The sequence below is a fragment of the Salvelinus sp. IW2-2015 genome, linkage group LG8 (assembly GCF_002910315.2).
Source record: "Salvelinus sp. IW2-2015 linkage group LG8, ASM291031v2, whole genome shotgun sequence".
NCBI lineage: Eukaryota > Metazoa > Chordata > Actinopteri > Salmoniformes > Salmonidae > Salvelinus > Salvelinus sp. IW2-2015.
The window spans coordinates 22,224,042-22,247,029 of NC_036848.1; the positions used below are offsets into that span (position 1 = coordinate 22,224,042).

Consider the following 22,988-nt stretch of genomic DNA (forward strand, 5'->3'; position numbering starts at 1 on the left):
TGAAATTGTTAGATTACTTGTTAGATGTTACTGCATGGTCGGAACTAGAAGCACAAGCATTTCGCTACACTCGCATTAACATCTGCTAACCATGTGTATGTGACAAATAAAAATTTGATTTGATTTGATAGTTCTAGGTCCCAAGGAACAAAGAGATCTTCTGTTGGATCTGACAATTAATCTTGATGGTTGTACAGTTGTCTCAAATAAAACTGAAGGACCTCGGCGTTACTCTTGACCCTGATCTCATCTGGGAACATATCAAGACTATTTCAAGGACAGCTTTTTTCCATCTTAGTAACATTGAAAAATCAGAAACTTTCTGTCCAAAAATAATGCAGAAAAGTTAATCCATGCTTTTGTCACTTCTAGATTAGACTACTGCAATGCTCTACTTTCCGGCCACCCGGATAGAGCACTAAATAAACTTCAGTTAGTGCTAAACATGGCTGCTAGAATCTTGACTAGAACCGAAAAATGTGATCATATTACTCCAGTGCTAGCCTCTACACTGGCTTCCTGTTAAGGCTAGGGTTGATTTAATGGTTTTACTGCTAACCTACAAAGCATTACATGGGCTTGCTCCTACCTATCTTTCCGATTTGGTCCTGCCGTACATACCTACATGTACGCTACGGTCACAAGACGCAGGCCTCCTTATTGTCCCTAGCATTTCTAAGCAAACAGCTGGAGGTAGGGCTTTCTCCTATAGAGCTCAATTTTTATGGAATGGTCTGCCTATCCATGTGAGACACACAGACTCGGTCTCGGCCTTTAAGTCTTTATCAAAGACTCATCTCTTCAGTAGGTCCTATGATTAAGTGTAGTCTGGCTCAGGGGTGTGAAGGTGAACAGAAAAGCACTGGAGCGACGAAACACCCTTGCTGTCCCTGCCTGGCCGGCTCCCCTCTCTCCACCGGGATTCTCTGCCTCAAACCCTATTACGGGGGCTGAGTCACTGGCTTACTGGTGCTCTTCCATCCCGTCCCTAGGAGGGGTGCGTCATTTGAGTGTGTCGAGTCACTGACGTGATCTTCCTGTCCGGGTTTGGCTCCCCACTCAGGTTTGTGTCGTGTGGGAGATCTTCGTGGGTTATACTCGGTCTTGTCTCAGGATAGTAAGTTGGTGGTTGAAGATATATCCCTCTAATTATGTGGGGGCTGTGCTTTGGCAAAGTGGGTTGGGTTATATCATGCCTCGTTGGCACTGTCCAGGGGTATCGTCGGACGGGGCCATAGTGTCTTCCGACCCCTCCTTTCTCAGCCTCCAGTATTTATGCTGCAATAGTTTATGTGTCGGGGGGCTAGGGTCAGTCTGTTATATATGGAGTATTTCTCCTGTCTTATCCGGTGTCGTGTGTGAATTTAATTATGCTCCCTCTAATTCTCTCACCCTCTCCCTCCCCTACTGGAGGACCTGAGCCCTGGGACCATGCCTCAGGACTACCTGACCTGATGACTCCTTGCTGTCCCCTGTTCACCGGACGTGCTACCTTGAAGCGGACCTGCTGTTTTTGACTCTCTCTCTCTCTCTCTACCGCACCTGCTGTCTCTGAATGCTCGGCTATGAAAAGCCAACTGACATTTAAAAGCCATTTGACCTGTTGCACCCTCTACAACCACTGTGATTATTATTATTATTATTATTATTATTATTATTTGACCCTGTTAGTCATCTATGAACGTTTGAACATCTTGGCCATAATCTCAACCCGGCACAGCCAGAAGAGGACTGGCCACCCCTCAGAGCCTGGTTCCTCTCTAGGTTTCTTCCTAGGTTCCAGCTATTCTAGGGAGTTTTTCCAAGCCACTGTGCTTCTACATCTGCATTGCTTGCTGTTTGGGGTTTTAGGCTGGGTTTCAATATTGCACTTTGTGACATCGGCTGATGTAAATAGCGCTTTATAAATACATTTGATTGATTGATTGCCTGCTACTGTGGCCATATGGAGATCAAGCAGGCTCTATGATGTTCCAATAAAAATATGACTGATTGGCTGCTTTGTTTTACTATATCAATGTAATCTAAGGATCTAGAGTTTTTTATGTTTGGCATACAGTCATTGGAAGCACACTTTTCAGACATGTACACAATCTAGGCATACCTCACACGCCACACACATAATGTGCACATCCAAGTACAGCGTTGAGATTGCCTGCAATGACAACAAGCTCAGTCCGATGATGCTGTGACACATCGCTCCAGACAGTGACGGACCCTCCACCTCCAAATCGATCCCGCTCCAGAGTACAGGCCTCGGTGTAACGCTCATTCCTTCGACGATAAACGCGAATCCGACCATCACCCCTGGTGAGACAAAACCTCGACTCGTCAGTGAAGAGCACTTTGTTGCGAGTTCCGTCTGGTCTAGCAACGGTGGTTTGTGCACATAGGCGACGTTGTTGTCGGTGATGTCTGGTAAGGACCTGCCTTACAACAGGCCTACAAGCCCTCAGTCCAGCCTCTCTCAGCCTATTGAGGACAGTCTGAGCACTGATGGAGGTATTGTGCATTCCTGGTGTAACTTGGGCAGCTGTTGCCATCCTGTATCTGTCCCGCAGGTGTGCTGTTCGGATATACCGATCCTGTGCAGGTGTTGTTAAACGTGGTCTGCCACTGCGAGGACAATCAGCTGTCCGTCCTGTCTCCCTGTAGCTCTGTCTTAGGCGTCTCACAATACGGACATTGCAAATTATTGCCCTGGCCACATCTGCAGTCCTCATGCCTCCTTGCAGCATGCTTAAGGCACGTTCACGCAGATGAGCAGGGACCCTGGGCTTCTTTATTTTGGTGTTTTTCAGAGTCAGTAGAAAGGCCTCTTTAGTGTCCTAAGTTTTCATAACTGTGACTTTAATTGCCTACCGTCTGTAAGCTGTTAGTGTCTTAACGACCGTTCCACAGGTGCATGTTCATTAATTGTTTATGGTTCATTGAACAAGCATGGCAAACAGTGTTTAAACAGTTTACAATGAAGATCTGTGAAGTTATTTGGATTTTTACGAATTATCTTTGAAAGACAGGGTCCTGAAAAAGGGACGTTTCTTTTTTTGCTGAGTTTATTTTATATTTGAGATTTTTCAAAGTAGCCACCCTTTGCCTTGATGAGAGCTTTGCACACTCTTGGCATTCTCTCAACCCGTTTCATAAGGTAGTCACCTGGAATGCCTTTCAATTAACAGGTGTGCCTTGTTAAAATTTACTTTGTGGAATTTCTTTCCTTCTAAATGTGTTTGAGCCAATCAGTTGTGTTGTGACAAGCTAGGGGTGGTATACAGAAAACAGCCCTATTTGGTAAAAGACCAAGTCCATATTATGGCAAGAACAGCACAAATAAGCAAAGAGAAATGACAGTCCATCATTACTTTAAGACATGAAGGTCAGTCAATGTGGAACATTTCTAGAACTTTGAACATTTCTTCAGGTGCAGTCACAAAAACCATCAAGCACTATGATGAAACTGGCTATCATGAGGACCGCCACAGGAATGGAAAACCCCTGAGGTACCTCTGCTGCAGAGGATAAGATCATTAGAGTTGCCAGCCTCAGAAATTGCAGGCCAAATACATGCTTCACAGAGTCACAAGTAACAGACACATCTCAACATCAACTGTTCAGAAGAGACTGCGTGAATCAGGCCTTCATGGTCGAATTGCTGCAAAGAAACCACTACTAAAGGACACCACTAATAAGAAGAGACTTGATTGGGCCAAGTAATCTCAGTAATCTACTCACAATACATCCATACTCACAATACCCGATATTTACATAAGTATTCAGACCCTTTGCTATGAGTCACGAAATTGAGCTCAGGTGCATCCTGTTTCCATTGACAATCCTTGAGATGTTTCTACAACTTGATTGGAGTCCATCTGTGGTAAATTTAATTGATTGGACTTAATGTGGAAAGGCACACACCTGGCTATATAAGGTTCCACAGTTGACAGTGCATGTCAGAGCAAAAACCAAGCCATGAGGTCGAAGGAATTCCCCATAGAGATCCGACACAGGATTGTGTCGAGGCACAGATGTGGGGAAGGGTACCAAAACATTTCTGCAGCACTGGAGGTCCCCAAGAACACAGTAGCCTCCATCATTCTTAAATGGAAGAAGTTTGGAACCACTAAGACTCATCCTAAAGCTGGCCAAACTGACCAGTCGGGGGAGAAGGGCCTTGGTCAGGGAGTTGACAAAGAACCCGATGGTCACTCTGGCAGAGCTCTAGAGTCCTCTGTGGAGATGGGAGAAACTTATAGAAGGATAACCATCTCTGCAGCACTCCACCAATCAGGCCTTTATGGTAGAGTGGCCAGACGGAAGCCACTTAGTAAAAGGCACATGACAGCCCACTTGGAGTTTGCCAAAAGGCACTTAAAGACTCTCATACCATGAGAAACAAGATTCTCTGGTCTGATGCAACCAAGATTGAACTCTGGCCTGAATGCCAAACGTCACGTCTGGAGGAAACCTGGCACCGTCCTTACGGTGAAGCATGGTGGTGGCAGCATCATTCTGTGGGGATGTTTTTCAGCGTCAGGGACTGGGAGACTATTCAGGATCGAGGCAAAGATGAACGGAGCAAAGTACTGAGAGATCCTTGATGAAAACTATGTTATACATTTTTTACTTCCTGTTTCAGGAATTGATTTCACTGAGTACTGCCCCTATATATAGGACCTTCCACCCCCACCTGGGATACGGATGCCTGATGAAGACCTACGGGTCAAAATGTTGTAAATAAATATCACCTGGGAGCATGAGAAGCAGTGTGCGGCATTTTCCTTTCTGTTTTCCGTGAGTTTGCCTACAACTCCAGCACCTGCTGAAAGTACCTGGCTGCCACCACCATGCTTCACCGTAAGGATGGTGCCAGTTACTGTATGTTCAGCGTACTGTATGATCTTCAGCTTTTATCCTTGATGAAAACCTGATCCAGAGCACTCAGGACCTGACTGAGGTGAAGGTTCACCTTCCAACAGGACAACAGCCCTAAGCACACAGCCAAGACATCGCAGGAGTGGCTTTGGGACAAGTCTCTGAATGTTCTTGAGTGGCCCGGCCAAAGACTGAACTTGAACCCGATCAAACATCTCTGGAGAGACCTGTAAATCGCTGTGTAGCAACACTCCCCATCCAACCTGAAAGAGCTTGAGAGGATCTGCAGAGAAGATTGGGAGAAACTCCCCAAATACAGTTGTGCCAAGCTTGTAGAATCATAACCACGAAGACTCGAGGCTGCAAAAGGTGTTTCAACGAATTACTGAGTAAAGGGTCTGAATACTTATAAAAATAAAAAACTGAAATATCACATTTACAAGTTAGCAAAAAATTCTAAACCTGCTTTTGCTTTGTCATTATGGGGTATTGTGTGTAGATTGATGAGGGGGAAAAAAACGATTTAATCAATTTTAGAATAAGGCTGTAACCTAACAAAATGTGAAAAAAGTCAAGGGGTATGAATACTTTCCAAAGGCACTTTAAGTACATTTTAGCAATTACATTTATTTTTGATACTTAAGCATATTTTAAACCAATTACTTTTAGACTTTTACTCAAGTAGTATTTTACTGTGTGACTTTTACTTGAGTCATTTTCTATGAAGTTATCTTTACTTTTACTCAAGTATGACAATTGGGTACTTTTTTCACCACTGCTTTACAGTGCTTGTTTTCTCTGATTTGCTTTACTGGACCAGACAAAATGTGTTCTTTCCCGATGGGAAAATAACCTCTTTGTGTCACAAGCACACACACATACACACGCGTGCACACAACATTCGCACAACCACCAACTTCACCCAGCAGCAGCTACAGAACCAAAACACCAAACAATATTTATAATAAAACATACCTACAACATAAACAAAATAGATACCTTACTGTTTACATATGCATCAGTTTAACATTGCATAAGGCCAGCAGAATTCCCTCCAGTCCCGCATGATAGTCCCTTTTCCTAGCCGAGTCCGAGCTGCGTTTACAAAACGGATCTCATCTTCTCAGTCTGATGGTGCTCGGAGTCTGAGCAAAAATATGAATAATTGAATACTGCTGCTGCAGTTTGCAACAACGAAAAGACTACAGTCGACACTAGCACTAGGCTAGCTCCCTCTACAGCTGTTGTGAGTTCATGGGACGTTCTGATGCAGTGCAGACGGAGTCTAATGTAGCGTTTCAATGTCCCTCTGCTAAAACAGCTAAAACAGCTCGGTCAGCTGTGGAGCTAGAGCTGGAGACGGCCTACAGAGTACACTATAGCTAGCCAAGTCAAGCAGAGAGCTCCCATTGCTCACACCGCAGAGAATGACAACAGCACTATGCTAGCTCGCTAGCTCCTCTTAGAGCAGCAGATACTGGAGATAGATGAGAGTGAGAGAGTGAGAGAGTGAGGAGTGTGTGTGGTGTGTGTGAGAGAGAGAAGAGAGGAGAAGAGAGAGAGAGAGAGAGAGAGAGAGAGATAGAGAGGCGTAATGGGATGGACTGACTGAGGGAGAGGAGACCTTACCGATGATGAAGAGAAAGGAGCGACAGAGAAATAAAGAATGACAGAAATAGAGAGAACACAGACAGGGAGCAGACGGACAAAGCGACAGAGAGAGAGACAACCATGCATACGAGCGTACATAGCATAAACATATATTTACCGGACAAACAAAATACACAATATAGAGGTGACACTTACATTCGTCAGCTCCTGCTGCAGTCGGCAACCCTGCGGGAAGAGAGAGAGACGAGGGTGATCATAGGTTCCAGGTCAGAGAGCTGTCAAACGAGCTGCATTCTCGCTCTCAGAGAAATAAATCAATAACAACAACACTGTAGTCACAGTGTGGAATGACACACAGATGCAGTTGTGGAAAGCCCATCTGGGCTGGAGAGAGAAGGAGGAGAGAAAGTGGGAGTGGGAGTGGAGGAGAGATGGAGGGAGAGAGAGAGAAGAAGGAGGAGGAGGAAAGTGAAAGTGGGAGTGGGAGGAGAGATGAGGAGAGAGAGGAAGAGAAGAAAGGAGGGAGAAAGTGAAAGTGGGAGTGGGCGGGAGAGATGGAGGAGAGAGAGAGAAGAGAAGAAAGGAGAGGGAGAAAGTGAAAGTGGGAGGATGGATGAGATGGAGGAGAAGAGAGGGAGAGAGAAGAAGGAGGAGGGAGAAAGTGAAAGTGGGAGTGGGCGGGAGAGATGAGGGAGAGAGAGGGAGAGAGAAAGAAGGAGAGGAGAAAGTGGGAGTGGGAGGAGAGATAGAGGAGAGAGAGGGAGAGAGAAGAAGGAGGAGAAAGTGAAAGTGGGAGTGGGAGGAGAGATGGAGGAGAGAGAGGGAAGAGAAGAAGAAGAAGGAGAAAGTGAAAGTGGGAGTGAGCGGAGAGATGGAGGAGAGAGAGGGAGAGAGAAGAAGAAGGAGGGAGAAAGTGAAAGTGGGAGTGGGTGGGAGAGATGGAGGGAGAGAGAGGGAGAGAGAAGAAGGAGGAGGGAGAAAGTGAAAGTGGGAGTGGGAGGGAGAGATGGAGGGAGAGGGAAAGAGAGAGAGGGGAGCGAGAAAGAGAGGGAGGGAGGAGCAACAGAGGCAGAGAGAAAGAGCGTGCGAGAGAGACAGAGAGAGAGAGAGAGAAGGAGGGAAGTAGAGAGGGACAAGGGGAGAGAGAGTGGTTGAAAGAGAGAAAATAATAGTGTTTGATCTACAAACTCTCCAGCCTGATTGCCGTTGCTGCAGCGCAAGGTAGTTTGGATGTTTGTTCATTGTTCAAGAGGCTCCAGGCAACAGCAGGGCAAAGACGGAGAGGCCAGAGTGCCTTTCAATCACACACACACACACACACACACTCAATTCTTATTTCATTTTCTTTTTCTGACACACAGATGGACGTGAGCACAGACACGGAGACAGACAGAGACATGCACACGGAGAGCGACGTTTGCCTTTCTTTCTCTCGCTAACATATTTTTCATCAAACTAAATAAACATGAAACCATATGTCAGTTTCAGAATGGTTAGAGACTGAATTATAGCTACAGGTTCTGTGTTTGTCTGGCACGTGAGTGTGAGTGTGTGTGCCTGTGTGTGTGCCTGTGCGCGTGCGCCTCCGTCTGTGTGCGTATCGTGCACGTTCGTGAAGGAACACGTGCGTGCGCTGATCTAGGCCTACACTTGATACTTTACTCACACACTAGTCAGCAGAGGTCATAGGTCAACCTTGTTGGCTTGTTCAGCTCCCACACGCGGTTCCTTGTCGTAATGATCTGCGCAGGTCACCCAGGGGTTAAGAGTGTTATGCAGCTAACTCCCACATGAGTGGGATTATTACCAAACTGTCAATCAAATGACTCATGTCCAGATCGTACGTAGGTGGACGCGTAATCACGTGAGGGATGAAACGTTTCCATTGAGTTACACGTCAATATGCCTGTTCATACCTAGCCCTTATTTTACCAGGTTGGCTGAGAACACATTCTCTTCAACGACCTAGGGAAGAATTGCAGGGGAAAGAACAGGGCTTGAATGAGCCAATTGGAAGCCGAGGATGATTTGGTAGACACCAAGGATAACACCCCATACTCTTGCGACAAGTGCCATGGGATCATGTAGATTCACTAATCCTTATACTATATGAATCAGTTCAGGCTTGGATGTTTTGAGGTGGAGGTGATTTGTCGATCAGGTATTCTGTGCAGCACCTAGCCCTGTCAGATCCTCCTTCAGGGGTTCAAAAGCCAGATCTCTCCAATTATCAACAGAAAGGCTCTATAGCAACTACAAGATATTTGGAAGATTTTCTGTTTGTTCCCATTTCTGGCCGATTTGATAGAGAGACACGTAAAGGGGATCCTTTTGCCTTTACATGACCTCCCCTTGAGAGGAACACGTTTGTTGGTCGGCAACGTCATACTCATTTCTGATCCAACAGAAAAGGGGGAAGAAAAGGGAAGAGAGATTGAGAGAGAGAGAGAGAGACAGCGAGAGAGATGGAGCGAGACAACGAGAGAAAGAAAGAGAGAGAGATACTTCATATAGAGCAAAAGAAAGTTCAAAAGAAAGAACGTGAAATAGGGGGGTTGAAACCAAAAGGCCAGGGGTCAAGTCAGTCTCAGTGTTAGTTTCTCCATCTCCCTCTCCAACTTCCCTCTTTTCCAACAGAAGGTCCCTGTGTCATTTCACCTTCCTCCCCTCTTTATCTCCTTCCTCCTCTCCTCTCGCTTGACTAAATTAACAGAGAGCCAGGTCTGTTTTCTCTACCACGCTACCTTGCTTACTTACATAACCACATCTAAAGCCTGCCTGAGAAAGAAGGCAATAAAGATTCCACTAGGTAATAGATCACTGCATGTGATCTCACCTTTACTCCCTCCCTCTCTCTGTTTTTCCCTCTCTCTATCTCACTCTCTCTTTCTCTATCTTACTCTCTCTTGCTGTTGCTCTCTCTCGCTCTCTCCCCTTCGATTATCTCTCTTCCCTCTCACTCTCACTTGCCCTCTCTCTTTCTCCCCACCCCCCTCTTTCGCTCTCTCCACCTGTCACTTATCTTGGAAATGGATCTGTTTCCATCAGCAGATGGAACAGAAGACATACTTCAGGCCTTAGCACATTGTGTGGAGCGGTGTCTCTTTATGCACCCCCGTCCAAATCTCTTTTCTAGATAAGAAAACACCTGCCTGAGCACTGGGCAGAGTCGCAGGAGAAAAGGGTAGAGCTACACACAAAATCTAAGGGACAGTAACAAGGTCATATAAGTCAATGCAAGGATGCATAGCCATCAACATTAGAACAGGGTCAATTCAAATGCAATGCACTTGGTTTGGAGCCAAGCAAATGCACAGGCATCAGTGAAAGGGTGGACACACACACATTTGCATGCGTGCACAAAAATACCTTCACGCACACACACACACACACACAGTGTGACTAGTGTGTAAAGCTAATAGTATTCCCTTGGCCCACACCTGAACTCTTCATGGAATCATATGTCATGACAGAACCAGTCAAGCCATCCTCGAGACCTGCTAAGTTTGACATTGCCCTGTCACAAAGTGAAGAAACTCTCTCTCTACCTCTCTTCTTCTCTCTCTCCTTCCCAATCTTTCATTCCCTCTCTCTCGCGCGCTCTCTTTATTGACTGACTGACAGAGCAGCCCTGGCACAAGGATAGTTGTTGGGGCAACACCCACTCACCTAGCAACAGCTACTACGTCACAATCTCCTGTCAAGTGACGTTGCATACAAGGAGAGCCACATTTCTTTGCTTTGACACTAATTACTGTACTGTTGACATAAGAGTGACACAGAGATGTAGAAAGACAAGCAAATGCACACATGGATGAGAATAGATAAAACACATGGATGAAAATACAAAGACATTCAGCCAGCCAATCAACCAGCCAGCCTTTCAGCCATCCAGCCAGTCAGGGAAGCAAGTGTGTGTGTGTGATGTCTTACTTGGCTTTGGGGCGTGTCGAGGTGTCCTGCAGGTCCCCGGGGTCAAACAGCTGAGAGCCCTTCAGTCCCAGCTCCTCACAGCCACGCAGGAACACACTCAGGTTGTCCTGTGGAGAGAGGGCACATGCACACACACATGCGACACACACACACCACACCACACACACACACACCACAACACACACACACACACCACACACACACACACACACACACACACACACACACACACACACACACACACACACACACAACACACACACACATCACACACACACAACACACACACACACACACACACACACACACACACACACACACACACACAGTTATGATAGGGGACATACTCACTTTTACTCAGAGAAAGGTGAATACACTCCTCTTGTGGATAAAGGGAGAAATACATTGAGATTGTGCCCCATCACGGACACACACAAGCAAACATGCACACAGGCACGCACACACACACACACGCTCACGCACACCCCAGGAAGAGGAAAACAGTCCCCTCAGAGGCAGGAATATGTTCCCGACATGGTTTGTCCGTCGCAGGCTGCTAGTTCAACAACAACTGACTTGCTTCATAAATGATCCTCACCCTTCTTTTCCCCTGGTTTATCTCTCGTCGAGTCTCTTTCTCCCTCCGATTTTTACTCACAAACTTTCACTCACTTTTTCCCTTCCCTATCTATTTGCAACTTTGTCTTTCACCCTCTCTCTCTGTTTCCTCTTTCCCTATCTGCTTGTTCTTTCTCTTTCTCCGTCTTCTATACAGAGCTTGCCAGGTGTCCGACGGTCCTTTGTTCAGTTGGTAAAACCTGACCCTGCTAAGGCTCCTGTTCCCTTCTGGTCTTCAGTTCCCAGCCTCTCTCACTCTCTTCTCTCTCATTCTCCCTCTTTCTCGCACAAACACACACACACAGAGCTGGATTTTCTCACGTTCCAGAGCCTCTCTCAATGTGGTAAATTACCACCCCCCCTCCCTCTGGCTTCCTGTATGTTTGGGAGAGTGCCATCTCTGCTACCCTGGAGAGGAGTCCCCACCCACACCCGGAGTCCCCACCCCACCCATACCAAAAAAACAGCCTCCTGGTAAACAGTTGGGGCAAACCTTTGGCCAATTTTTCGCAATTTTGCAGCAAGCTCATATTTTCACATGCAAATAATATTTTGGGGCAAACTGTTGCGGTAAATTTGCGGCAACTTGTTAAGATCTGGCAAACAATTCTGGGAACTTATGGTGAACATTCTGTTTTTTGGTTACTGTGTGTTAACAACATTGAAATGTTGTATCTAAATTAACCAAATCACATAACGTTAAATGAACTTACTTCTCAGAGAATAAAAACACACACACACACAATGAGGTCGTGGATGGATATCGCTCTGCCAGCAGGATACGTAAGAGACAATCAGCAAGAGAGTAAAAAAAAATGTATCTGCAAATATAGCACAATTGGTAGTTTCTTCAAGGATATTAACTTCTCCCAAATCAGCATCGCATTCACACACTGATGAAAAATATTGATATACATTTAAAAAATCTGCAAGTTTTTGCTCTAACTGCCAGGTAACTGTCAAAAATAAAGGAAACACGTAAGTAAATGAGGGTTATGGTGGCACTGTTATGGTGTGGGGTGCCTTCTCCCGGCATGGTTAAGGTCCACTCAACACCTTAGAGGGCAAATTAAACGGCAATAGATACACAGCAATCCTGAGTGATCACCTTCAACCCATGACGAATCGTTTCAACCCTGGTGGGAGTGGTCTCTTCCAGGATGACAACGCCCCCATCCACAGGGCACGAGTGGCCACTGAATGGTTTGATGAGCATGAAAACGATGTGAACCATATGCCATGGCCGTCTCAGTCACTTATGGGAGATTCTGGAGCGGCGCCCGAGACGGTGTTTTCCACCACCATCAATAAAACACCAAATGATGAAGGGATTTCTTGTGGAATAATGGTATCGCATCCCTAGTTCATAGATTCCAGACACTTGTAGAAGCTATGCCAAGGTGCATTGAAGCCCTTTTGGCAGCTTGCGGTGGCCCAACGCCTTATGTCGGTGTTTCCTTTATTTTGGCAGTTACCTGTATATATCTATATATCTCTGGTTATGTGTAAATATGTTCTGATATGGGAAAATGAGGTTGTTTCCATTTAGAGAAATCCATATCCTGAAATCCAAGAATTAACGTCACCAAGCACACTACAAAAAAAAACTTCCTAGAAAATTCCTAACTATTTTCTCACAACTGGGGAAGCCTGACTGGCAATGCATCACCAATTCAGAATCTGCTTTGAGTTTGCAAATGACTCACCAATCATTGACTGAAATGAAGTAAATACAGTAGGCCTACCATTGGACAGAGACTTCCCAATTACCACAGCTGAATTACACAGCTTAAAAAGCCTGTTGTAGGGATAGCTGAATCTGATGTTGGCAGGGGGAAGAAGAAAGAAAGAAAAGGAGGATGGAAAGGGTTTAGGAGGGCAATCAAGACCAGTTAAATACATACGGGAGGAGGCCAAACTAAATCTAGTTAAGTCCAGTGGAATCCAGTGAAATCCAGTTAGCCACAGAGATCTGGCACAATATGGTGGGTTTAAAAAGGATGGTTTTATTATAAAGTGGCGGCTGGGTGGAGAGGAGACATTGTGAAATCACACTTTCATGCTTTTCACTTTCTTATTGTGAGTAACAGATCGGTCACGCTTTGTAATGCCTGCATTGCTTAGAAATGCTAAGCTAATCGATTATAAAGGGCCTGTTCAATAAGTGTGTGGTTACGCATTAATTTGGGTTGGTTTAGTTTACTATGTGAGAATAAGGGGACACAATGCCTTAATAAAGATAGACTCAGCGAAGCACAGAGTGAACAGTAATGGTCGGTCAATTTACACAACAAATAAGAGCGTTGTAGCGCGATGCTAAACCTCTCTGCTCTTCTGGTACTGTATACCACGTTGTAGCGGCACGAAGCGAACCCGTGCACATGTGCAGATACTCTGTGTGGCTATGTGAGAGTAAAGTCTTGCATCGCGCGCTCATCGCAATATCTGCGGTGCTGCTCGTGGCAACGTCATAACAGTGAGTCCACCTTTAAAACTGGCAGGAAATATCAAGACAAAGGCCACAAGGACCTACTTGTGTCAAATGTTGCGTCATTTATTTACTGAACCTTTATTTAACTTGGCGAGTCAGTTAAGAACAAATTCTTATTTACAATGACGGCCTGCCCCGGCCAAACCCTAAACCGGACGATGCTGGGCCAATTGTGCGCCGCCCTATGGGACTCCCAATCACGGCTGGTTGTAATACAGCTTGTAATCGAACCACTGTCTGTAGGGACGCCTCGAGCACTGAGATGCAGCGCGTTAGACCGCTGCGCCACTCGGGAGCCCCACGTTGTCAGAGAGATATGGTGGGTGTTTCTTTCCACGACATAGGAAGCCAAAGTAGTCCAGAATGTGGGAAATATTCCTGTTGACACGGTTACGGGTGTATTTGGTACATAGTACAGTAGCTGCTATTCATTATAGTACAAAGATGTGGTCTACTACAGATTTTCAAAGGACACAAGATATAACATGTCACATTTTTTTTCTTCTTTAAGCAAACCTAAGCTACTACAGTACAACAGCGATGCTAAATATAAACATATTTCACAATTATAAACTGGGTGGTTCGAGCCCTGAATGCTGATTGGCTGACAGATGTGGTATATCAGACTGTATACCACGGGTATGACAAAACATGTATTTTTACTGCCCTTATTACGTTGGTAGCCAGTTTATAAGGCACTTAGGGGGTTTGTGGTATATGGCCAATATACCACAGCTAAGGGCTCCGCATTGCATCGTGCGTAAGAACAGCCCCTAACCGTGGTATATTGGCCATATACCACACCCCCTAGGACCATATTGCTTAAATATACTCATGCAGAAACATATATTTAAGTCTATGAGGGGTGAGGCTTATTGGGCATTACTAACAGCCAGCCAGAGGGTTAAGGGGGAGTTCAGCACATAGTGTGGCCACAACTTGAACCAAACAACAGCAAATAAATGATTTGACCATAAAGGAGTCAGATAATAAGACCCCCCCTCCCCCATTTCCTTAAACATTTCACGTCCCCCCATTTTTTAAAGCAACTCTTAAGTATTTGATGTTACAAACATTAATACATTTCCAATGCCTTTTCAGATTGTAACATCCTTTTCAAGTTGCATTTTTCCTGCATCCAACAAGATGACCACAGTTGATCTGTCATGAGTAGTTGATGTACTGTTTTCAGTTGATCTGGGGCATGGTTAGTTGATGTACTGTTTTCAGTTGATCTGCGGCATGGTTAGTTGATGTACTGTTTTCAGTTGATCTGGGGCATGGTTAGTTGATGTACTGTTTTCAGTTGATCTGGGTCATGGTTAGTTGATGTACTGTTTTCAGTTGATCTGGGTCATGGTTAGTTGATGTCGTCATGGTTAGTTGACTGTCCTGTTTTAGTTGATCTGGGTCATGGTTAGTTGATGTACTGTTTTCAGTTGACTGGGTTCATGGTTAGTTGATGTACTGTTTTTCAGTTGATCTGGGTCATGGTTAGTTGATGTCCTGTTTTTAGTTGATCTGGGTCATGGTTAGTTGATGTCTGTTTTCAGTTGATCTGGGTCATGGTTAGTTGATGTCCTGGTTCTTTAGTTGTATCTGGGTCTGTGTTTTGATGTCCTGTTTTAGTTGAATCTGGGTCATGGTAGTTGATGTCCTGTTTTTAGTTGATCTGGTCATGGTTAGTTGATGTCCTGTTTTTAGTTGATCTGGGTCATGGTTAGTTGATGTCCTGTTTTTCAGTTGATCTGGGTCATGGTGCAGTTGATCTGGGTCATGGAAGTCACAACTGAAGGGCAGAACATGATTACCTTGGTGTGAGTAAGAAGGTGTCAATAATAACTTCATGGTTAGGATTAAGCAGAGTTTTACCATTGTTGCTGCAAAAGGGGGGGGGGGAGATATGTGGGTGTGTAACTAAATGTAAATAATGAATGTGTGGTTATATACAAATAAGGTGGCAGTAAGATAGTTGCTGTATGCCTGGCGGGTAACGCACCGCGCCACTGTGTGTGTTCACACCGTGCAAGAGCTCCAAGCAGCAGACCTGCTCACTGTATGTTGGGGGCCGCAGGGTAATACACAGCCCTTTTCGTAGCTAGCTGCCCCATCCACTCAAAAGCTTTCCTGATAAATCCAGTAGTCAGTAACAACAAACCAAGAACAGCAAAGAAACTGGAGGAAGAGGAGAAAAAAGGAGAAAAACTCAAACAATAGTTCCAGACAACACACGCAAACCATCTCACTCCACACCGCCGCTGCTCCCAAACCAAACAACCAAATTCCTCCCTTTTTTCCCTCTCTTCCGACGAACAAGTCGCTTGACAACAAGTCGCCCGAGGCCAACAATAACAGAAACGCAAACAAACACTCGGACGGAGGACCACACTGAGTAAATATTAGTGAGTGCGAAAGAGAAGTCGACAAGGGTGTGTGTGCGTGCGTGTGTACTGTACGTGCGTGTACTGTACATGTATGTGTCTAGGGGAAATCACTTGACACATCCATGTCCTGCACATTTGCATTTGTGTTTCGGCGTTTGAACCGTGTGTGCATGTACGGGTGTGTGTCACTGGCAGAGGAAACGGGGTGGAGTCCGCAGCTGAGATGATTGACGTCTACGTCAACACGAACAGTGCCCCAGCCACTGCCCTCCTCTTCCCACCCCTCCATCCTCCTAACCCCACCACCCCCCTCAGACACCAAAACAATGGACAACGGCCCAAGAAAACCCACACAATAACACACACAGAGACATCCGCAGAGAATTCAAATCCAGCGGTTTTAAGACATTCTTTCCCCAACAGACTTAAAACAGTAAAAAACTATTCAGAGCGAATTGATATAAAGAATGAAGTACTTAGACATTAAACATGTTCCTTCCTCTGAAATGAGCCATTGGAATAGTTGTAATGACTCAGATCATATTAGATTGCGGTGCTGGATTGGAATCAATATCTTTCTGGCATAATCTGACTGCAGATGCTTGTAGGGGGGAAGTAAAACAGTGTTCACACCTAGCCTATAGAGTATCCAGGGGAAAGGCGTTCACAGATTAAGCCGAGGGAAATGGGTGTCTCACAGATTTGTTTCAGATTCCAACCTCGCAGACTCGCAGCCAAGGATAACACTCAAATAATCAGGGGAGAGTTGTGTTAAAGTCACACACAAGTGACTTCTTATCGTAAGTCAAGATTCTGACTGACTAGGCAGTGCCGTGACTGGGGTTTTGCAATTATACAGTGGCATGCACACATCCATTGTTTATCAGGTTCTGTGTAATGTTACGCTGGAACTAATAGTCAGTTAAGAACAAATTCTTATTTACAATGACGGCCTACCCCGGCCAAACCCTCCCCTAACGACGCTGGGCCAATTGTGCGCAGCCCTATTGGGACTCCCAATCACAGCCTGTTATGATACAGCCCGGGATCGAACCCAGGTCTGTAGTGACTCCTCTAGCACTGTGATGCAGTGCCTTAGACCGCTGCACCACTCAGGATCCCTAAACATTTGACCGATGCATTTGACCCAGGTCTGGCTTCCAGTTGAAGCTCGCATCCGCTACAAGACCATGGTGCTTGCCTACGGAGCTGTGAGGGGAACGGCACCTCCGTACCTTCAGGCTCTGATCAGGCCCTACACCCAAACAAGGGCACTGCGTTCATCCACCTCTGGCCTGCTCGCCTCCCTACCTCTGAGGAAGTACAGTTCCCGCTCAGCCCAGTCAAAACTGTTCGCTGCTCTGGCACCCCAATGGTGGAACAAACTCCCTCACGACGCCAGGTCAGCGGAGTCAATCACCACCTTCCGGAGACACCTGAAACCCCACCTCTTTAAGGAATACCTAGGATAGGATAAAGTAATCCCTCTAACCCCCCCCCCCCCCTTAAAAGAGTTAGATGCACTATTGTAAAGTGGTTGTTCCACTGGATATCATAAGGTGAATGCACCAATTTGTAAGTCGCTCTGGATAAGAGCGTCTGCTAAATGACTTAAATGTAATGTAAATGTCTGCAACCAACTCACCAACCTGCTAGCCCTCTTCAGCAGTACACCAACCAGCCAACCACCTGTCGTCCAGGGAGGTAGTGCGGCTTGCTAACCCTGAGCCTCAGTGCGGCTTGCTAATGCTGAGCCTTCCTAACACCTTGGACCAGAGCAAACCAGCCAACCTGCTAAACATCCCGCGCTCCACTCTGTTCCCCATCCACCATCCGCCCTGATTACACAACAGGGAATTCCACAGAGAACCATTTTCCCATTAGGCTGTAACAGGAAGGGGAAGGAAGGGGGAGTGCCTGGTCTGGTCTGTGTTTTATTATGATGGCTGAGATAACAGCAGGCCTCTTGTTTACGCCTTTCTCACCTCAGTAATCACACTAAAACTCCCCCACAGGCCAGTGTGTGTATGTGTGTTTGTGTGTGTATTCTTGTTGATGTTTTGGTGCCTAGCATTGCTCTGGTATGGAATACTTGAGCCTGTGTAGATTGTGTAAGTGCAACTATAAGGTCTCTCTGTTGTGTGGAAGACCATGCGGGAATACAGCCATAGGGTCTCACTGTAATCCACAGACCTGTGTGTGAGCGCAGCGGTATGGTTTTACTACTGTTGACAACACAATTAGGGTGTGAGAAGTGAACAAACATGGGGTTCTGCTTTGGATACGTAAGTCCAAGCCTGGACACAACTGTTATGTACAGTTGTTTTTAAAACTTGTTTTTCAACCACTCCACAAATTTCTTGTAAACAAACTATAGTTTTGGGAAGTCGGTTAGGACATCTACTTTGTGCATGACACAAGTAATTTTTTCAACAATTGTTTACAGACAGATTATTTCACTTATAAATCACTGCATCACAATTCCAGTGGGTCAGAAGTTTACATACACTAGGTACCTTTAAACAGCTTGGAAAATTCCAGAAAATGTATTTCAAGGCCTACCTTCAAACTCAGTGCCTTTTTGCTTGACATCATGGGAAAATCTAAAGAAATCAGCCAAGACTTCAGAAAAAAATTTGAAGACCCCCACAAGTCTGGTTCATCCTTTTGGAGCAATTTCCAAATGCCTGAAGGTACCCCGTTCATCTGTACAAACAATAGTACGCAAGTATAAACACCATGGGACCACGCAGCCGTCATACCGCAACAGGAAGGAGACGCGTTCTGTCTCCTAGAGATGAACGTACTTTGGTGCGAAAAGTGCAATTCAATCCCAGAACAACAGCAAAGGACCTTGTGAAGATGCTGGAGGAAACAGGTACAGAAGTATCTATATCCACAGTAAAACGAGTCCTATATCGACATACCCTGAAAGGCCGCTCAGCAAGGAAGAAGCCACTGCTCCAAAACCGCCATAAAAAAGCCAGACTGCAGTTTGCAACTGCACATGGGGACAAAGATCGTACTTTTTGGAGCAGTGTCCTCTGGTCTGATGAAACAAAAATAGAACTGTTTGGCCATAATGACCATCGTTATGTTTGGAGGAAAAAGGGGGAGGCTTGCAAGCTGAAGAACACCATCCCAACTGTGAAGCACTGGGGTGGCAGCATCATGTTGTGGGGGTGCTTTTCTGCAGGAGCACTTCACAAAATAGATGGCATCATGAGGGAGGACAATTATGTGGATATATTGAAGCAACATCTCAAGACATCAGTCAGYAAGTTAAAGCTTGGTCGCAAATGTGTCTTCCAAATGGACAATGAACCCAAGCATACTTCCAAAGTTGTGGCAAAATGACTTAAGGACAACAAAGTCAAGGTATTGGAGTGGCCATCACAAAGCCATCACTGACCTCAACCCTATAGAAAATTTGTGGGCAGAACTGAAAGTGTGTGCGGGCAAGGAGGCCTACAAACCTGACTCAGTTACACCAGCTCTGTCAGGAGGAATGGGCCAAAATTCACCCAACTTACGGAAGGCTACCCAAAATGTTTGACCCAAGTTAAAAACAATTTAAAGGCAATGCTACCAAATACTAATTGAGTGTATGTGAACTTCTGACCCCCTGGGAATGTGATGAAAGAAATAAAAGCTGAAATAAATCATTTTCTCTACTATTATTCTGACATTTCACATTCTTAAAATAAAGTGGTGATCCTAACTGACCTAAGACAGGGCATTTTTTACTAGGATCAAATGTCAGGAATTGTGAAAAACTGAGTTTAAATGTATTTGGCTAAGGTGTATGTAAACTTCCGACTTCAACTGTAGAAGTGTGCATGTGAGCAGAGCTGTATGGTTTCACTAGTGTACACAAAGCTAGGTGTGGATATCATGCAACACTGAAGCATGCATGAGAGCACCAGCTGTTCCGGACGACTCTGTGATCACTCTCTCCGTAGGAACTTCACCCTCAGGTTCGATCCCAGCCGGCCGTGACCGGGAACACCACGGGAACAATTGGCCAAGCATCGTCCGGGTTAGGGGAGGGTTTGGCCGGGTCGATTTCTTTGGCTCATCATGGTCCAGTAACTCCTTGTGGTGTGCCGGGCGCCTACAAGCTGCCTCAAGTTGTCAGTTGGACGGGGTTTCCTACGACACATTGGTGCGGCTGGCTTCTGGGTTAAGAAGCAGCACGGCTTGGCAGGTCATGACGCATGGCTCTCAACGTTCGCCTCTCCCGAGTCCGTTGGGGAGTTGCAGCGATGAGACAAGATCGTAACTGCCAATTAGATATCACAAAAAAGGGCATTCAATTTGAGTTACCCAATGAGAGGGAGCGGCTCTAAATTAGCCTGCAACGTCACTTCCTGGAGTAGCTCAAACTACGCATGTTATGACCACATGCAAACTTTAATTTGGCTTCAATGTGCTATTGACTCTTCATATAGGAATGAATGGTGCCAAGTGATCGATGGCTTTGTCCATTCATACAGTATATACAGTAATTGGCCGGTGCCCACTCATGCACGCATCAAAAGCTTGCTAAAGGTATACTAATGCCCCCTTTCTCCTCCCACTCACAAGCTCCTTGTTAATGTCCCTTGTTGGTGGAGGACCTGTGTGTAGATGGATCATTGATAACCCTTATAATCCTTTAAAAGACTGACTCGATACCCACCCCAGATGAACTGTTCCCTCAGGTCATGTAGACAGAAATCATTAGACAAAGAGAGGGAGAGGGAGACTGACTTTTGCTGCTCGTAGAAACTGAGGTATCTTCTCTTAAAAAAGACTGAGTGAGAGAAAGAAAGAAAGAGAAAGAGAGAAACGAGATAGAGCGACTGACATCGCGCAGCATAAACTTTTACCGCGAGCAGTAAGAATTGAGGCGATAACTCTTTTGCTTTGAAACTTTAACAAGATAATAAGATAATCCAATGTTATTGTAGTGGGAGGGATTGTAAAAAAAGAAAACGAAAGGGTTGTTAAGAATACATGAGTGTAATTACCGGGTTTGTTAAAGCCAGGGGACGCTAGTTGGCGGCAATTAGAGACGCCTGCAGATAAGAGAGTAAGGAGAGAGAGAGAGAAGCTGGGCCAAACCAAACTTCCTTCAAAACAGTTTAACACTTCTGCTCCTTGCCAATGATGCATGCATTTCTCTTTCGCTCTCTCTCAATCTCTATCGCTCTCTCTCTATGTCCAGTGATGATCTCAGGCCTTCCACTGGTCTTCCAGAACCAGTGGTGTAAACTACTTAAGTAAAAATAGCTGTTGAGTCTTCCTGGCCTCCGTAATGTTTCTCTCTCTATATATGCTGTATATCTTTCGTTCAGCTGCTGAGCTCCCCTCTCTTTCATACTGTCCCTGCTTATCTCTTCCTCGATCTCATTCAGCTGCGGTTCATCTTTTCTCCTCTGTCCTTCATGCCTTCTGCACTCTTTCCATTACCCTTCAGTCTTAACCAACCACGAGCACAGTCAAAGACAACACAAGGCCATTTTGTCTTATAGCCACAACAACTCAATGAGTTTCCCTCAGATGCTATGTTCCCCCACTCATGGTTAAGGTTAGGATTTGGGGTGGGAAAGCTGATCCTAGATCTCCCGTAGAGAAGCTAGCCAATAAAAACGACCCGACTCTGCTTACCCCTGCTCTATAACCTCCCTTGCATTCTCTCAACCAAAGCCCATACGAAGCCAAGTGGGAACTAAGCAAGAAACTCTAGGTAAGCTTTCCCGGAGACCAACAGGGACTGCATTGATGTCATGAGCGAATGGGGGGGCATATCAAACAACGCCCTCTGAGACAACATGAGGTGGAACTATTAGAGGGCCAGAGCTACTGTACTGTATGAGACGGAAGGAAGGAAGTACACAGGCTGACCTTTCACCTCTCTGCTTCTCCATTAACTCTCAAAGAGGCCTCGTTGTTTGCCTCTCAGCCTTGGTCCTGAAGGAACCCTGTGTGTGCTAGTTCATGCCAGTCCAGTCCTTGGTTCATTATGAAAGGCCTACATCTCACAATAGTGACACATTTGGTAAAGTCTTTGATGAATTATAGATATACAAGGCCTACTAAAGTGTTACATTTGTTGCCTGGTAACGATAATGCACCAAGACCAAAGTGTCGAGCAGAGGTAGTGTGGAAAGTCATAACATTGTGGTTATGATTTCACACCATGAAATGGTGCTCGTCTCGCAGCATTGCCAGCAATTACACACTCATTTTACACTAAGAACTGATCCCAGGGCTGTCCCAGTACATCTGAGCCTGGCTAACCAGTTGTCTTCATTCAGCGAATCAAAGCAGACCCAAACCAAGCCAAAACACCCCAGAGGAGAGAGAGAAAGAGAGAGAGAGAGAGAGAAGAGATGAGGAGAGAGAGAAAAGGAAAAGAGAGAGAGAGAAGCCAGAGAGAGAGAGAGAAAGAGAGACAGACAGAGAGAGAGAGAGAGAAGAAGCGAGGAGAGCGACCAGGAGAGAGAACAGAGAAGAGAGAGAAGAGAGAAGCGAGCGAGAGAAGAGAAGAGAGAGACAGAGAGACAGAGAGAGAGAGACAGAGAGAGAGAGAGAGAGAAGAAGAGAAGAGAGATAGAGACGAAAGAAATAGGAAAAAGAGAAGAGAAAGAGAGAGAAGAGAGAAGAGAAGAGAGAAGAGAAGCAGAGAGATGAGGAAGAGAGAGAAGAGAAGAGAGAGAGAGAGAGAGAGAAAGAGAGACAGAGAGAGAAGAGAGCGAGAGAGAGAGAGAGCGCTGAAGAATCATTAAGAGAAGAGAACAAGAGTGCAAAAAAGAGATGTGAAAGTCTTGGAGTAGGAGAGACCAACTCTAACGCACTACATCAAAAATAAAAAATGAGGCAGATCTCTTGAAGTTTCCTCCCTTTCCTCTCCTTTGATATCCAACTCTACACATCCGACAGTGAAATGAGGAGCTGGATGTATTTCCACAAGATTCTTGAAAGACATGCTGCAATTAGTTGCGGGGAGACTCTTTTTTATCCTTTTGGTTGGAGGGGTACACCCCTTCTGTCTCCTGGTATGTGGAGTACAATAATATGTACACTGAGGCTGA

The 22,988-nt window shown here is 45.5% G+C and overlaps 1 protein-coding gene across 1 annotated transcript in view; it reads right to left on the minus strand.

The window, feature by feature from the left end:
• Positions 1–6,676: 6,676 nt before the first annotated feature.
• LOC139028138 (LIM and calponin homology domains-containing protein 1-like) overlaps positions 6,677–22,988 on the minus strand; it is a 101,129-nt gene continuing 84,817 nt past the window's right edge. The window contains exons 4-5 of the mRNA XM_070444822.1: positions 10,417–10,523; positions 6,677–6,708 (exon numbers count right to left, since the gene is read on the minus strand). Of these exons, the coding sequence (XP_070300923.1) occupies positions 6,684–6,708; positions 10,417–10,523 (132 nt within the window). The 3' untranslated portion in view covers positions 6,677–6,683. The remainder of the gene's footprint in view (positions 6,709–10,416; positions 10,524–22,988) is intronic.